Consider the following 16,518-nt stretch of genomic DNA (forward strand, 5'->3'; position numbering starts at 1 on the left):
ATGAACAGGGACACCTTTTACTAGACCAGGTTGCTCCAAGCCCTGTCCAACCTGGCCTTGAACACCTCCAGGGATGGGGCAGCCACAGCTTCTCTGGGCAACCTGTGCCAGTCTCACCACCCTCATTGTAAAAACATCTTCCTTATGTCCAATCTAAATGTATCCTCTTCCAATCTAAATGTACCCTCTTTCAGTTTAAAACCATTCCTCCTTGTCCTGTCACTACAAACGCTGGTAAAAAATGTTTCTGTGTCTTATAAGCTCCCTTTAAGTATTGAAAGGTCACAATAAGGTATTCCTGGAGCCTTCTCTTCTTCAGGCTAAACAGCCCCAATTCTTTAAGCCCTTCTTCAAAGGAGAGGTGCTCCAGCCCTCTGATCATTTTCATGGCCCTCCTCTGGACCTGCTCTGTTGGAAAACACAGTTTTCCAGCAAAACTTGTGTTAACTAAAATAAACCTGAACAAAGCCTCAGCATACTCAGGCCTCAGTAAAAATCCTAACAAGCTGTCATGAGAAACTAACACCTGGGAACCACAGCTGTCCTTCTGAGCTGTGAGAAGAATGTCATGGGAAAGAATAGGGAGTCAAAAGTGTTATGAGAAAGAATAAGGGAGTCACCAGGAGGATCCCTGAATGTGTGAGAACAAACTGCAGATACGTGTGTAACTATAATTAGTAACATCTGTAACAGTATATGAGTTTCTCGTTTGGTGAAATAAAATGGAGCTTACTCTATATCTCACATTGAGACTGCCGTGAGTTCCCTCTCGCCACATTGTCACTGCTCTAACAGATCTTTCTTGTGCTGGGGGCCCCACAACCGGATATGGTACTCCAGGTGGGGTCTCATAACAGTAGAGTCATCTTTCCCAGTCTGCAAGGGATCTCCAAAAGCATGCAAGCATGAGAAAATAGCTGCAGTCTCTTCCTCAAGAAAATGGGAAAATTAAAAGGCCAGAGCTCATGGATTCCTGTGCAGGTTACTGTAAATAGCAGTCAGCTGCAGCTCATGGACTTGGTGTTCCTTAAAGCCTTTAGCACCCTCTGGATAGTCAAAGGGAGACCCAAAGCTGAGTCAGAGAGCCAAGAATGCCTAGGAAATCCTTTTGAGGATGGAAGAGACTATTAAGTCAGAGAGCAGGGAGTCTCAGGAGGGAAAATGTTATTTGGTAAGAGGTATGCTCCAAGCAGAAGGGTAGATGACTCTGTTTTAGGGCCCTGTAAGACTGTGTCTTATGAAACAGACTCAGGCAGGAGTTGGTGTTTCATTTGATTCTGTGGGTGACAATTTGCTGTTTATAGTCAGTGTATGAAAGAGATTCAACAAGGCCAAGTGTTGGGTCCTGCACTTGGTCACACCAACCCCCTGCAATGCTACATGCTGGGGCAGAGTGGCTGGAAAGCAGCCCAGCAGAAAAGGACCTGGGGGTGCTGGTCGACGGCGGCTGGACATGAACCAGTGTGTGCCCAGGTGGCCAAGAAGGCTAATGGCATCCTGGCCTGCATCAGCAATAGTGTGGCCAGTAGGACCAGGGCAGTGATCATTCCCCTGTACTGGGTGCTGGTGAGGCCACACCTCAAATCCTGTGTTCAGTTCTGGGCCCCTCACTACAAGAAAGACATTGAGGTGCTGAAGTGTGTCCATAGAAGGGCAAAGGAGCTGGGGAAGGGTCTAGAGAGTAAGTCCTATGAGGAGCAGCTGAGGGAGGTGGGGTTGTTTAGCCTGGAGAAAAGGAGGCTCGGGGGTACCTTCTTGCTCTCTATAACTCCCTGACAGGAGAGTGCAGCCAGGTGGAGGTCAGACTCTGATCCCAGGGAACAAGGGTCAGGACAAGAGGAAACAACCTCAAGCTGTGCCAGAGAAGGTTCAAGTTAGACATCAGGAAGAATTTATTCACAGAAAGGGTTGTTAAGCATTGGAATAGACTTCCCAGGGAGGTGGTGGAGTCACGATCCCTGGGAATGTTCAAGAAATTACTGGATGTGGCACTTAGTGCCATGGTTTAATTGACAAGGTGGTGTTCAGTTGAAGGTTGGACTTAATCTTGGAGGTCTTTTCCAACCTTAATGATTCTATGATTCTAAAGAAATATGCAGCCTGTTTTGAGAGAGGGTTGTACTGCAATCAGGGGGGCAGCTCTGGCAGAAAACTTGGGGCTTGCATAAAGCCACTACAGCAATTTACTTCTGGAAGTGTGAGTGCCATGGCCCATGTCAGCCCAGTCCTCCTAACTCCAGATTGAATTTCCCATAAGGTGAAGGTGCCTTCTCCACTAGATGGCAGAAGGAGCTCGTGTTTTGTGTGCCATTCCCTGGTTAAGTCTTTTGTTTCCTTCCTTTGTCCAGGTACCTCCAGCATCTGCTAAACAGCATGGAGTTAACCTGAACACATCGACTCCTTTTCAGCAAGCGAGTGGCTATGGGCAACATGGCTATGGAGCAGGTATGCTTACCACTGTGCTTTTCACATGCATATCTGCAGAGCTGCTTGCTCACTGTAACACCTTGTCTTGTATACACCAACAGGCTATGATGACTTAACACAGGGAACAGCAGCTGGAGATTACAGCAAAGGAGGCTACAGTGGGTCATCTCAAGCACAAAACAAATCTGCTGGCACTGGACCTGGGAAAGGTAACACGAAACATGAGGTTGCTCTTGAGTGGGATTTAGTAGGGCCAATTCCCAGTGCTGTGCAGTTAACACAGCAGCCAGCTCTAAACAGGGTCATTCATGATCCAAGTTGTTTGTCCATCTCACATATACAAAATGCTTTTTTAATGGCCCAAGCATTCCTTCTAAACCTCACAGCTGAACTTTGCATGAGGATTTGTGTGGCTGATACACAGCTTTGTCCACAATTATACATGGGAGAAATGGTAAGCTGTTTCCTCTGCCAAAGTTTTCTTTGCTGAATAATATAGTGATCCTGCAGTAGTGCTGTGTTTTTGAAGCCTAAGCAGTTGGATGCTGTTGCTGAAATTGTCCTCTGCCAAATGAAGACTAAATTGAGTTTCTTGGTAGGCACTTGAGGTAGCAGTGTGTTAGGGTTGAACAGGGCACTTCACACATCTCTGGGCTGTTTGGCTTCTGTCTGTACACCCTGTAACTCATCGCCTTCTTTTGTGCCTGAAAATGTTTCCTTTGTGACTGTAAAGGCCGAAGAATTTATACAGCTCGTATGAAAGCTTTTTTCTGCACATGCTGGTTAGACTTGAGAAGTGTATACTTAGCTGCTTAGCACTAATTAGTTCATCCTTGGACTTAAGCAAGTACCAAGCATTTGCTGTGCATTTGAAATGCCATCTTCAGCCAAGAGCTGATCACTTGCTCATCTGTAGAGGAGCAATCCAAAAAGGAGCAATGTCCTAGGAAGGGAACAACCATAGAGCAGTACACACCCTCTGAGCCCAGTCCTCTGATTCACTGGCCAAAGGAACAGCTAGTTTTATTCTGATCCAAGTGAAATGATTAGAGACAGTCTTTATAAGACTGAATAAGTGGCTGGTTTGAAAATCACCTTGCTGGTGAGTGTTCCTGAGCCTGATATGGCACCAGACTGTCTAGATGGAAGGCAACCTGTCTTGGTTTGAAAGACAGGTGTCTGCCAAGGAAGGCAGGAATCTCCTTTGGAACAGAGAATATGACCCCCCCCCCTTCCCTCCAAATTATTATAACTTTGAAATCAAGGGACTCTCAGGTAAAAGATATGGGAAAAAGGAATAACAGTTCTTTACTAATTATAACAAGGCAATAATACAGAAACAACGGTTTAAACTGACAAAGTCAAAATACAACCTGCCACCCTGTTAGTCAGGGTGGTGGAAGCAGTCCAGTTAAATGGTGGCTGCAGTCTCCTCGGAGTGATGGATGTGGTCTGGTTGAAGTGGTGATCCTGAAGAACGATCTGGTCAGTCTCTGGAGGTCCAGTGGTGACTCTTGAGCTCTTTTCCTCTGGGAATCCAGTGGGAAAAGTGTCATAGTGTTCCACAGTCTCAGCTTATATGCAGGTAGGAATGTTCAGTTCCTCCCCTCTGGGCAGGGCATCTCACAATGGGATGATGTAATCTTATGAGTCATTCCCGGAGACTTTGATGGCCCATTAGCAGAGATAGCCCCCCAAATGGTGTTATCAGGTCTGGGTCATGCTGAAGATAAAGAACACTACCCCACTTCTTTTTAACAGATTATGAAGATGGTAATAAAATACATACTTTTTGGTTACACCTTCCATGTAACCTAAGACACAGCCTTAATCAGTGATATTAATTTTCTCTGAGCAGAGGACCATTGCAGACCTCACCCTTCTGCAGGATGTAAAATGACAAGGATTCAAATGTGTAGCAGGTGCTGAATTTCATTGCTCAGTGCACTACTGGAAAGCTGTTGAATGCTACAGTAGAGCCAAATGCACCCCTAATCCTAGGGGAAAGCTGGCTTTTTGTGAGCTTAAATGAGTGTTTGGTGCAGCCAACTGCTGCCTGGTGAAGTGCATTTGAATTCAAGTGATAACCACTGGGTTGTGAATGTGGGTGATTTATCCCAGTGGACTGTTTTCCTGCTTTGTAGTGGGAGTGAGGAACCGAACCATTTCTTCTGTTCCCATGTGCAGTGCTGTGGGCCTGACAGCATGGAGAACCCTGCTGGGTGGGCCAGCAGCAGCATCAGAGTGTGGGGTGCAGTGGTTGCAGACAAAGGTGCATCCACTGAGGCTGCCAGAGGTGCTGGGAGCAAAGCATGGGGCTCAAGCTAGGTGATGGTTGACTTTCCCATTGTTGGTGGCTGTTTTTTGTTTTCCAGGTGTTTCTGTGACCTCAAGTAACACGGGTGTGCCTGATATCAGTGGCTCAGTCTATAACAAGACTCAGGTGAGCAATGCTGGACTCTCCTCCCCTGTGGTCTAAGGCCAGACCGATGGCTCCCCTTGTGGAGGAAGCTAGGGCTATTCCCAAGTCAGTTGGTTCTCAGGGTTAACAGGTTCTAGCATTTCTTTTGCTGGCTGTTTGCTGTTGGAGAGGAGTCTCACCCTCTGTCCCACCACTTCTGCCATGTCAGCTCCTAATGGCAGCTGCTGGCATAGGTGTGGGCACTCTACAGTGCCCATGCTGCCCCACACATGCTGCATCCTGGGTGCAAATGAAGTGCGATGGCACTAATGTTTTTTGTCCAAATATCCCCCAAAGCAAGTGAGTCAAGAGGCTGGGCTGAGCTTTGGTCAGGGAGAGAAAAATCTTATTGCAAGTGGTTCTTCCACTTTTGTAATTCCAGCCTTAGCCCCCATAATGTGTGAAGGACTGATTTCAGGCAGCTGCTGCCATCCCATGTCCCACTAAATAAAAAGAGGTCAGGGAAAAAAGGAGCATACTAGCTGTGGAAATAAAAAGAAAATGTTAGAGTCATTAGTTCAGAAGAATGGATGAGAAAAGGAGCTGAAACTCATCTGCTGAAGTGGTTGCAGGTATAACTTGGCTTGCTCTGGGGAGGTTGATGAAAGTTTCAGGTGATGTGTATTTGGGCCACTCTTGTTCTTGTTTGGTCACCATGGGGTTGCTCACACCAGTCTCTGATGCTGTCCCCCTTGCATCCTGTGCAGACATTTGACAAGCAGGGATTCCATGCTGGCACGCCACCTCCTTTTAGCCTACCCTCTGCTCTCGGATCGACTGGGCCCCTGAACACTGGTGCTGCCCCAGGTTATGCTCCAGCCCCATTTCTCCATATCCTCCCTGCGCATCAGCAGCCTCATTCCCAGATGCTGCATCACCACCTTCAGCAAGATGGGCAGGTGAGTCAGCCCCTTCCACATCTTCAGTGTGCCTGAGGGCAGATTCCTAGCAAGGTCTTGGGGGTTTTTGTTTCCTTCTGGTTTTTGCTTTGCTCATTGGGAGAGGGCCTTGACAGCAATTGTAGATTGACAGACTCAATGCTGTTGACCAGCTTGGGGAGGGAATCTCATGAAGTTCAGCAAGGGGAAATGCCAAGTCCTGCCCCTGGGGAAAAACAACCCCATGCACCGATATATGCTGGGGGCCAAAGCAGCTTAGCAGAATAGGCCCTGGGCATCCTGGTGGACACCAAGTTAGCCATGAGCCAGCACTATGCCCTTGCTACAAAGGCATCCTGGGCTGCATCAGCAGGAGTGCTGCCAGCAGGTTAAGAGAGGTGATCCTTCCCCTCTGCTCAGCACTGATGCGTGCCATGTCCAGTTCTGGGCTCCCCAGTACAAGACAAACATGGATGTATTGGCGAGTCCAACAAAATGCCGCAAGGATGATGAAAGGACCGGATCATCTCTTATCAGTAACAGCTGAGAGAGCTGGGACTGTTTATCCTGGAGAGAAGAAGGCTCAAGGGAGATCTCACCAATATATATAAGTGCCTGAAGGGAGGGCACAAAGAAGGACCAGAGGCAATGGGCACAGGCTGAAACAGAGGAGGTTCCCTCTGAACATCAGGAAACAGTTTTTTTACTGGGATGGTGACCAAGCACTGGCACAGGTTGCCCAGGGAGGTTGTGGATTCGCCATCCTTGGAGCTGTCTGGACTTAGTCCTGAACAACAAGCTCAAGGTGACCCTGCTTGAGCAGGAGGATTGGGGAAGATACCTTGAGAGGTCCCTGCCAGCCTCAGCCAGGCTGTAATTCTGTGAAGAAGCCACCCTGATGTGGGGCATGGAGACATGGGCTGTGAGGTGTGAAGCCGAAGCAAGCATGGATGTCCTCTGGCTGTGGCAGGAGAGCAAGATGTGAACACTTGTACTGTAATTCTGGGGGGGGAAATCAAGCATCCCCTTGCAGGTTGCATGTTGGTTCCAATTTCTGATTTGGTTTTACCAGCCCATGTGTTTCCTTACTATTAATGTTCCCCAAAAAATGTGTTCTGCCTTAGAATCCAGAAGTAGGAAATTACTTCTCTTTTTGAATGTGTGGCACCTTTGGCTGGTGCACTGCTTCTGTTCACCTTGGGAGAGCTGCTTTGTTGTCCCCAGTCCTGCTCCTCTTCTTCCTTGTCCTTGAACTTGAGTGGGAGGTGGTGGGATGGTGTGTCCCTGCTCTTCTGCTTGGTTTCTCTCTGACTGTCCTGGATTGCAGGATGCAGAGATGTTGCAGAGCAGAAACAGATCTGTCGGGGGGGAGCATTGCTGTGTTGGTGAGAGCTCTCCTGCTGATGTATGGACAGGCTTGTCTTCCTGGGAGTGTTGGTGCTCATGTCTCCTTTCTTCCTGATTTCTAGGGTGGATCTGGCCAACGCAATCAACCCAGCACCATGCAGCAAAAGTCTCAGGCTACCAAAACCTATGGCACTTCTCCATACTGGACAAACTAAATCCAAAACTGGGGAGGGGGGGAGAATGAAAGGAGGCAAACAAAAAAAAAAAAGAGAAAAAGAAAAAAGATGACCCCCATTCCTAGAATTATTAGGAGAAATAATTGCTCAGCCAAATGCCTGTGTGGGGAGAACTGCAGCTAGGCAGCCATTCTCAGTGTGACTTGCCTGCTTCCTCTTGAAGTTGCTGTTGTATGTAATATATTTATGTATGTATTTGTAAATGTAATAGAGGCTAAATGTGGTTTTCTGCGTCTTGCAGCCTGTTTTATTTTCTTTGCAGGGAAACATATTATGAATTTCCCATCGGCATCAGAGCATCCTTCCTTGTTTTTTTAAGCTTTATAACTGTCAAAAGACAAACTGTGCCCTTTTTTTTTTTTTTTTTTTGAGCTGGAACCCATTTACTTAATGCAGTTCTAAATTCAGGCAAATAAGGAGACCTGACTTCCCCCCCCCAAAAAAAAAAGAAAGAATCAAGATCTGTCCTGTTGGTTTGATTTCTGCCCTCAGCCCCCAATATAGCTGTTACTTTAAAGAGATAAAAAAGGGGCTGGGAGAAGGAAAAAAAAGTTTTGTGGGTCTTCCTCTTTCTTTCATGTCCTCATTCCTTCCTGCTGTGGAAGATGAACTCTTGTGGGCAGTTTTTTCACTGTGGCCCTGAGCTGCAGTCTTTCCTTTCAATTTTTTTAATAATAAAGGCCTTTTTTTGTTCGTGTTTTTTTTGTTTGTTTGGGGGTTTTGTTGGGGGGAGGGGTGGTTGTGTGTTTTGGTATTGGGCTGGGGTTTTTTTTGTTACTCTAGCAAGAGACTTTGGATGGCTCAGTGGGTCCTGCAACTTCCTTTCCATCATTAGAGGCAAAAACTATGTAGCGGTTTCTTAAATAAAAGTATGAGCTGCGTCTTGTACCTCTTTTTGCCTTGAGCCACCCTGCCCAGGAAGGACACGGCTACTTGATGGAAACTTCACCTGTCCCTCCCCACTTTTTTTTTTTTTTAAACAAGACCCTGGAGGCAACTCCTGGTCCTTCTTGTCCTGCACCAGTGGAGTTTTATTTATTAACCCTCCCTCTACCTAATAAATATTTGAGCATATCACTGTTTGTCTGCATTTTCAAAGGCCTCAAGCAGTTTTGCTTTTACAGCCTGTCCCTTTCTACCTCCTCCTGCGGGGAGGGTAAGAGCAGGAGATGGGTCCGCAGGGGATGCTGAATACCATGACAAAGGTGAGCACACCTTGGTACTGAGAGCTCATAGGCAGCTGCAGTGGGTATGGGATCCTGGGCAGCCCCCTGACTTCTGCCACAAGCATCATGTCTCTGCATTTGCTGTCCTCTAACATTGTGCTCTGTCTGAGGCCCTGTGGAGCAGCTGGGAGTGGTAAGGAGGGAGCACAGCAGCACTGTCCTTCCTTGCTTTGCCCATGAAGTCCATGGCCTCCACCAGGAGGAAGGTCTGTGGTGAAGTTCAATAAGATGAAGTGCTTGGTCCTGCACTGGGGTTACAGCGATCTGTTTCTGCAGGCTGGAGACTTACTGCCTCCCCTCCCTCCCCTGGCAAGCCTAAACAGCATATTTTCTCCTTTCCTTATTGTCAGCTCCATCAGGGCTCTTCTGTAGCACTTTCTTCTCTAAGCCTGTGTTTCACAGTCTGATGGTAGAACCAAGGTTGCTCTCCTGCACTTGGCCATCAAGGAGGAAGAAAACCCCCAACAACCCCCCCAAAGAAAAACCCCAACCACTCTGCACAAGGGGCAGCCAGGTGTGTCCAGTGCAGGGAAGCCTGGAGTGTTTGTCCTGGTTTTGGTACAACACCTTCTGGTAGATTAAGAAGCTACTGTCAGCTCAAGGCAGGCTGGTGCTATAGAAGCCAGGCAGGAGCTACAAGCAGGGCTGATCCTAGTCAGAAGGCCCAGACAGCACCATCCTTCTCAGTCTCATTCCCCAACATGGAGACTCCTCTAGGAAGTCCGCTCTGCAATGCCATAACCATTCCTCCAGCATGGCTGTGAAGCAGAAACATTCAGGCCCCAAACACATTTGACTCAGCAGTTGCTGTGCTTCAATGTCATGTGTAGCAAATACAACACCTGTACACGTGTCCTGCTAATTTCAGCACTGCAAAAACAAATACTTCTCCATTCTTGAGCCTGGAGGGAACAGCATGGGCCAGGCAGGGCAAGCACCCTGAAGGGGTGGTTGGCAGTGATTACCTCAGTTCCTCTGCCAGTCTTCTGCATGAGGTCAAAGCACTTTGCCCCAGAAAACTGGCCACCAGCAGCACCCCAACCCCATGCCAGCAGCACCTTTACCCCTTGCATCCTGCTGCAGTCATATGATACCATGAACAGTTTTCTCCCTGGTCTCCTCTTTGCTGACTTAAGATGAATAAATAAAAATAACAACAAAGCCCATGGCCTTTTGCCAAAGTGCTTCTCCAAATCAGTTTGTTCTTTACTCTTAGGTGTAGGCAGCTGTCAAAACAGCAGCTTTAGTTTTCCAATAACCTTGTAGATAATTATGTATATGTATAGGTATTGCTACTGGAGCACCACTGAATTTATGAACAGCTGTTATTCAAAGCTTTAAGAAACCCATGCAAATAAACCAACTCAATTAACAGGGAAGTAACAGTACTGGAATATTTTCATATCACATTTTTATTAATAGATGTGCAGAAAAGACAAAATATAACTACTGAAGGGGAAGACAACACAAAAATGCATCAGTTAATTGTTTCTGGTAAATTATACTGAAGAAAAAAGGAAACTATCTGGGATTTCAGCTAAGAAAACTACAAAGAAATCTAGTGTACCCTGCTGGTTTCAGAATGGTTGAAAACTGCATTTAAAAGGGCAGGTAGTTGCAAATGTAAACACTAATATTGGCTGAGATGAGAAAAAAGTTAAGAAAAAAAAGAATACAAAGATCAGGTAAACATTTTTCCACAATTTCTTAAATAGTTTAAAACAAAAACAAACAAAAAAATTAAACCAAATACCCTCATTTCAGTTTCTATCTCAAAAAAAAAAAAAAGAAACCAGCAAGTCAACAAGCAATGACACTGAACAGGACAGTAGGGAAGAAAAATTAGTCTGGTTACTGTCAGAGCTCTCAAAATAGGTTGCTTTTTGTCTTTAAGAAAGGTTAACATGAGATAATGCATCTTACAACACCAAGCTTGAAAATACAACTCACTGGAGAGCATACAGTGAAGACAGTCAAAAATACAAGGGAAATCCTGAAAGATGCAGTATCATTTCAAACCAAGTCAGCACAGCCAGTGTTGCTATACTCTGCTCCTTCATGCTTCCCAACAGCCCCTCAAAGCTGGAGACTGATGTTCCTGTCCCAGTGTGGCCTTGAGTCCAGTCTTGCATCCAGGAGTGCCAGAGGCCCATTAACCAACACTGACACCACCCTCCTAGGGATGGTGTGAAACCAGAAGCTGAGGGGGGGCCCACTTCAAAACTAGATGCATGCTGGCTCCAAAAAGCACCAGGGGCTGAGTTAGTCCTTGATGGAAGGATGACCTGAAGGAGCCCTTGTGGGACACTTCAGGAGGGTTCCAGCTGCCTCCCCAGGTAAAAAGAAAGCAGGAGGGCAGGCCATCACAGAACACACTAAGGACAAGGTATTACTACTTGGGCTGCCTTCACTCTGCTGAGGGCACACTAGCGCAACCTGGGGCAGAGGGACAGGGACTGTTCTTGCTGCAGCAAACCCCAGCCAAGCAACATTTTGAAAACAGATCTGTCTTGATGACTTCAAACAGAGCCCCATAGGCCTTCCTCCCCTCCCTCCAGGCAACACACTTTAAGCTTGCTTACTCTCATCCTGCTACTTGTTTCCCACCGAGCTGATCGCAGAACAAAGTTTACTCCCACCAAAGTACCTCTTGAGGGACTGCAGCTGGTGATGTATCATTAAAACCATCAAGCTATACTAAATGCCTGAGCCTGCAGTTCTTATCAGGGTGACTGCCTCTTTACTTGTGAGAACAGAGAGTCTCACCCAAGTAGGGCCAGCACCTCCGATCTGCTCCCAGGGCTGCCAGGGCTCAGCACAGGAGGGCAGGGATGGCTGCCAATCCATGTGAAATGTGAATTCAGGGCACTGCATTACAGCTGAACGAGAGCACACTGCAACGTCGTGAGGATACTGAGGGCCCTAGGCTCTGCCAAATGCTTCCAAAAACATGCAGGAGGCAGAGCTCAGGGCACCAATTGAAGCATATTCCTAAATAGGCTGCCAAACCCTGGTTGCTGGCTTTCTCTTCCAGCCTGAAAGCACTGTGTATCCTCCTCTTGTGGGGCTACACACATCCACCTGTGCCCCAGCCAGCCAGGAGAGAGCCCAGCATCCATCCATCTCTCTGCCCTAAGTCCCAGAAGCCACTGCAGCCACAGGGACAGCCTGGCTGCCACAGGAACCTTTGTCTTCTGCCAACCCCACAGAGCTACAGCAGAGCTGCATTTACCAACGGGTGACCTACACAAGCAACAGAAAGAAGGCTCAGGCCAGCACTGCACTTGGGCTGCAGGAAGCAAGGGCTACTAGCAAGCACTGGGAAAGGAGATTCTCCTACTGCCAAAAAGAAGTTCAGGATTAATGCTGGCCCACTGGACAGTGGGATACACTTCTGTTTTCCTCCCTCAGTAGAGGGGCAGCTGGCAGCAGATCCCAGCAGAATGGCTAAACTGAACTTTTTCAACCCCAACTTAGTCTGAAAAGAAAATAATGCAACCCAGGGCTCAGTTGTACAGACGTGAAGTGTTAAGTGTTTATTTTAGGGTTAATATCACAAACCTTTTTCAGAGACAAAGCTGATTGTGCCCTCTGGGGATCCAGGGGCCAGCTATTTCCTAATTTTATAAGGCTAAACAGATTCCTGTACCTTTCAGTAACGTCCCATCAAGCTCAACACACAGTAGCTTTACACTCTCCACCCCACACCTCATAAAGGAAAAGCCATCACCACAAGGCTAAACAAATGTATACATGCTATTATTGTAAATGGAGCAGCTAAACCGTGGCAATTTGCTTTGTGTGGATTTTTTTCTTCCCAGTAAATGCAGCACTTGAGCTCCTGAAAATCCATCTTCCAATGGGTTTGTTCCAGCTTTAAATACATTAAACATCTCAATGCAAGACTGTATTTAATTCAAGAATCTAAACACAAGCAAGCCTGTTTCACTGTGAGCATTTCGTAGAGAAGTGGAAAAGGGAATTTCTTTTTTAAAAAGAAATCATAATACAGTGATGAAAGGGTTAAGAATGCAAGAATTCAGACATTCTGTGGAGGGTCTCTAAGAGGTCCATAAAAAAGGAGCAAACAGATCCATACAATAGGAGACAGCAGGAGACAAAGTTTTTTTTGATCCCCCCCTCCCACCACTACTTTTTTGCTGGACTGCTGCTAGGTTACCACTGCTCCCTTCTGGCCTGAGTTGACAGGACAGTCCAGGGGCATAGAGGGAGCAGGTCACGACTCCTCATTGCCAGAATCATCATCATCGTAACAGTCGGCATCTTCTTCCTCCTCGTCTTCATCATCAATGTCATCATCATACAAGTCGTCATAAAGCAAATCTGAACTGTTGTCATTGGAAGGCACTTTAGTTTTGATGCAGTACTCTGCCAGTGTAGTGGGAACCTTCACACCATCCTTCTCTGCCTCAGCTTTGGTAGCCAAAACCTGTTTCCTGTGGGGAGGAGGACACAGCAACATGAGCAGGGCTATGTGCTAGCAGCAGCATGGCTCGACTCCCCACCTCCCAATCAGCCTGTCCTAGGTTACAATATAGATGTATTTAAGTATTCTATTACCACCAGCTGTGGGCCATTAGTTATCACCTGCTAATGACCCAACCCTGATAACAGACAATGGGCCATCAAGAAACCACTGTATGACTAATGGACTTATCCCATCCTATTGTGGGATGCTCCGCCCAGGAGGGAGGAGCCAAGCATTTCCATCTGAATATAACCTGGCCTTGGAACTGCCTAAGTTAGCCCTGTCTACTGGGTTCCCAAAGGACAAGAGCTATCACTGGACCTTCAGGTAGAGACTAGGCCTTCCATAGGATCACTGCTTCAACTGAACTACTTTATTTGGACTGCTGCCACCACCCTAACAGGGTGTCAGGTTGTATCTGACTTTCTCAGTGCTTTTTCCTTGTATTACTTCACTTATTTTTGATTTTTCCTATTAAAGTTTCATCCTGAATTGTGATCTCCCACTGGTTTGTTTTCAAACCAATACACAGCCCCTGCCCAGCCCTCCTGACAGCTCAGAGTTACAAGAGCTGATGTTTGGCTGAAGCACCACAAGTATCACTAGAAACAGATTTAGTTCCTGCAGCCCCAGGCTTGGGAGCACTCCAAAGATGTTTGCAGCACACACCCCCTCAGCAACATATGAAATAAATTATTCTACAGGATTCTGCATTAGAGACCTGCCAGAATTCAGAGCAAATTCCATTACATTTGTTACAGAAGGGATAGTCACGGATTTCCTAAAATGACTTAGGAAATGCCATCCAGAGATGCTATTCACAGCCACCCTCCACCACTGATGACTCTACCCCAACATGCTCAAAAATGCAATTCCCACAAGCATTTGTCAGCTCTGAGCTCCCACTGGAGGGTAAGAGAATGTGGCTGTACCCTGAGATGCAGCTGTAACGCCAGCACTACCTGAGGATAGCAGGAAACAAGTGTTTCCCATTGCCCCAGGATGGCTCTGCCTGGTGCCTCTCAGCAGTACTTGGGCTGTGAACTGCTGCTGCCTCCCAGCAAGAAGAGGAGGAGATGGCAGTCTGTTCCTTTACTCCCACCCACATGCTCAGTCTGCCACACTCTGTTTATGGAGTGCATTCATCTGAAGCCGCTGGAGCTGGAGGGGACTAAAATAACCTCTCAGCAAGGCTCTTGCACAGCCCAGGCCAGTGACTGACTGCCCAGTGTAGCTCCAACTGGGGGTATACCCAGCTAGCAGTTAAGGCATATGGTCTTGCCCCAGGCAAGTGTGACAGCATTCCCACTGCAGTATGGGCTGCCCATTTGCCACTCCACAGCAAACTTGGCTCAATTTTACATTATCTCCCTACAGCATCTGATGAACCACGAATTTCTCAGAAAAGGGTGGTCAAGACTAAACAGTGCTTCCAGCTAATCAAACCCAGCTGTGCAAGCACTTGCCAAATCCTAATGATATGCCTTCAAAATGGAGGGACAAGATTATGATTCATGAGTGCATTAAGCACAGAATTAGTAGCATGAAGGCAGTTTGAATCACATTCCAAGCAATGCAAGCAGTCCTCAAAGGCAAGCAGGGACTTTGACTGGAATTTACTAGCAGCCAATAGATTTTGCAAAGCATCATGCCAGATTAGTCTGAGAAAGAACAACACAGAAGTTTGCACTATTTCTGTCCAGAAGCATGGACTTGGAATAAAGCTGTAAAATTCATTTTGAAAAGAGCAACCACAGCGAGAAGCTGGTTTCAGCAAATTCTGAAATCAACCTGTTTGATAGGATTCAAAGCAGGAGGCCAGTAGCACAGCATGACACACAACAAAGCTTACCTTATGATTTCAGCATACTCCTTGTCTTTTCCTTTACTGTCCCTCCATTTCCTGAACATGACTGACGCATCCACATTGGCAGGAGAGAATGTGTTGGGCTCATTAAGCAAAGAGATTACACTCAGTAAGATAGTCCTGAAAAAGGTAATCACGACAGCAGAGTCAGAGTCAACACATTCACGGATTCTGGATGCTGACAACTTCTTTAGGCAATGCATCAAAAACATGTTTAAAGTCAAAATTTATGAATAATTAAGGATATCTAAGTGTAGTGAGTTGATGTTGACTGGATGCCAGGCACCCACCAAAGCCATTCTCTCACTCCCCTCTGCAACTGTACAGGGAAGAGAAAATATAATTAAGAGTTCATGGGTTGAGATAAAGGCAGGGAGAGATCACTCACCAAACACCATCATGGGTGAGACAGACTTGAATTGGGGATATAAATTGAATTTATTACTAACAAAATCAGAGCAGGATGATGAGAAGTAAAATAAATCTTAAAAGCACTTTCCCTCCATCCCACCCTCCTTCCCAGCTCTACCTCCTCCCCTCAGCAGCACAGGGACACAGAAATGGGGGTTATGGTCAGTTCATCACCCATTGCTTCTGTCACTGCTCAGGGACAGGAGTCCTTCCCCTGCTCCAACGTGGGGTCCCTCCCACAGGAGACAGTCCTCCACAAACTTCTCCAATGAGTCCATTCCACAGACAGTTCTCCACCTCCAGTGTGGGTCCCTTTCCATGGGATGCAGTCATTCAGGCACAGCTTGCTCCAATGTGGGTCCCCCATGGGATCACAAGTCCTACCAGGAAACCTGCTCCAGCACGGGCTCCTCTCTCTGTGGGTCTGCAGGTCCCTACCAGGGGCCTGCTCCAGCATGGGCCTCCCACAGGTTCACAGCCCCCTCTCAGGCATCCCTCTGCTCCAGTGTTGGGTCCTCTAGGGGCTGCAGGTGGATCTCTGCATCCCCATGGACCTCCATGGGCTGCAGGGGCACAGCTGCTTCATCATGGTCTTCACCACAGGCTGCAGGGGATTCTCTGCTACGATGCCTGGAGCACCACCTGCCCCTCCTTCTCCACTGACCTTGGTGTCTGCAGAGGTGTTCCTCTGATGTTCCCACCCTGCTCTGGCTACAATTACAACTGCACAATCACTTTATTTTCTTTCTTCTTAAATATGTTATCACAGAGGCGTTACCATCATTCCTGATTGGCCCATACTTGACCAGCAGTGGGTCCATCTTGGCTCTGCTGGACATGAGGGAAGCTTCTGGCAGCTTCTCACAGAAGCCACCCCTGTAGCCCCCCCGCTACCAAAACCTGGCCATGCAAACCCAACACACTAAGGACAATAGTTGAAGTAAGAGCAGATACTTATGAACTTCAGACCCTGGTCATCAGCATAGGAAAGATGAGACAATACAAACCATAAAGACCTAATCTGATGACAGACTATCATGTCTGTACACATGCTTGAGACAGGGCAGCAGGTAAAGCTTGCATCAGACCAAAATTCAGCTTATCTGTACCACCCATAGATGGTGCAGGGTTGGAAACCTGCTTGGTGAGCCTGTTCTTCATGACATTCAGCCTCAC

At 47.1% G+C, this 16,518-nt stretch overlaps 2 protein-coding genes across 5 annotated transcripts in view; one reads left to right on the plus strand and one right to left on the minus strand.

The window, feature by feature from the left end:
- LOC146425479 (ubiquitin-associated protein 2-like) overlaps positions 1–8,321 on the plus strand; it is a 147,373-nt gene extending 139,052 nt beyond the window's left edge. For 3 of the 4 annotated variants that reach the window (XM_085041574.1, XM_085041571.1, XM_085041570.1), the window contains 5 exons: positions 2,349–2,445; positions 2,529–2,636; positions 4,803–4,870; positions 5,596–5,787; positions 7,236–8,321. In XM_085041574.1, the coding sequence (XP_084897700.1) occupies positions 2,349–2,445; positions 2,529–2,636; positions 4,803–4,870; positions 5,596–5,787; positions 7,236–7,328 (558 nt within the window). In that variant the 3' untranslated portion in view covers positions 7,329–8,321. Of the gene's footprint in view, positions 1–2,348; positions 2,446–2,528; positions 2,637–4,802; positions 4,871–5,595; positions 5,788–7,235 lie in introns of those variants that run through there. The other variant, XR_014846495.1, reaches the window with a different exon arrangement.
- A 1,648-nt stretch (positions 8,322–9,969) lies between these two features.
- The window catches only part of LOC146425482 (ubiquitin-conjugating enzyme E2 R2), a 303,121-nt gene continuing 296,572 nt past the window's right edge, over positions 9,970–16,518 (minus strand). The window contains exons 4-5 of the mRNA XM_085041692.1: positions 14,917–15,051; positions 9,970–13,032 (exon numbers count right to left, since the gene is read on the minus strand). Coding sequence (XP_084897818.1) covers positions 12,813–13,032; positions 14,917–15,051 — 355 coding nt within the window. The 3' untranslated portion in view covers positions 9,970–12,812. The remainder of the gene's footprint in view (positions 13,033–14,916; positions 15,052–16,518) is intronic.

Source organism: Lichenostomus cassidix, chromosome W, assembly GCF_008360975.1.
Source record: "Lichenostomus cassidix isolate B80296 chromosome W, HeHo_3.0, whole genome shotgun sequence".
NCBI lineage: Eukaryota > Metazoa > Chordata > Aves > Passeriformes > Meliphagidae > Lichenostomus > Lichenostomus cassidix.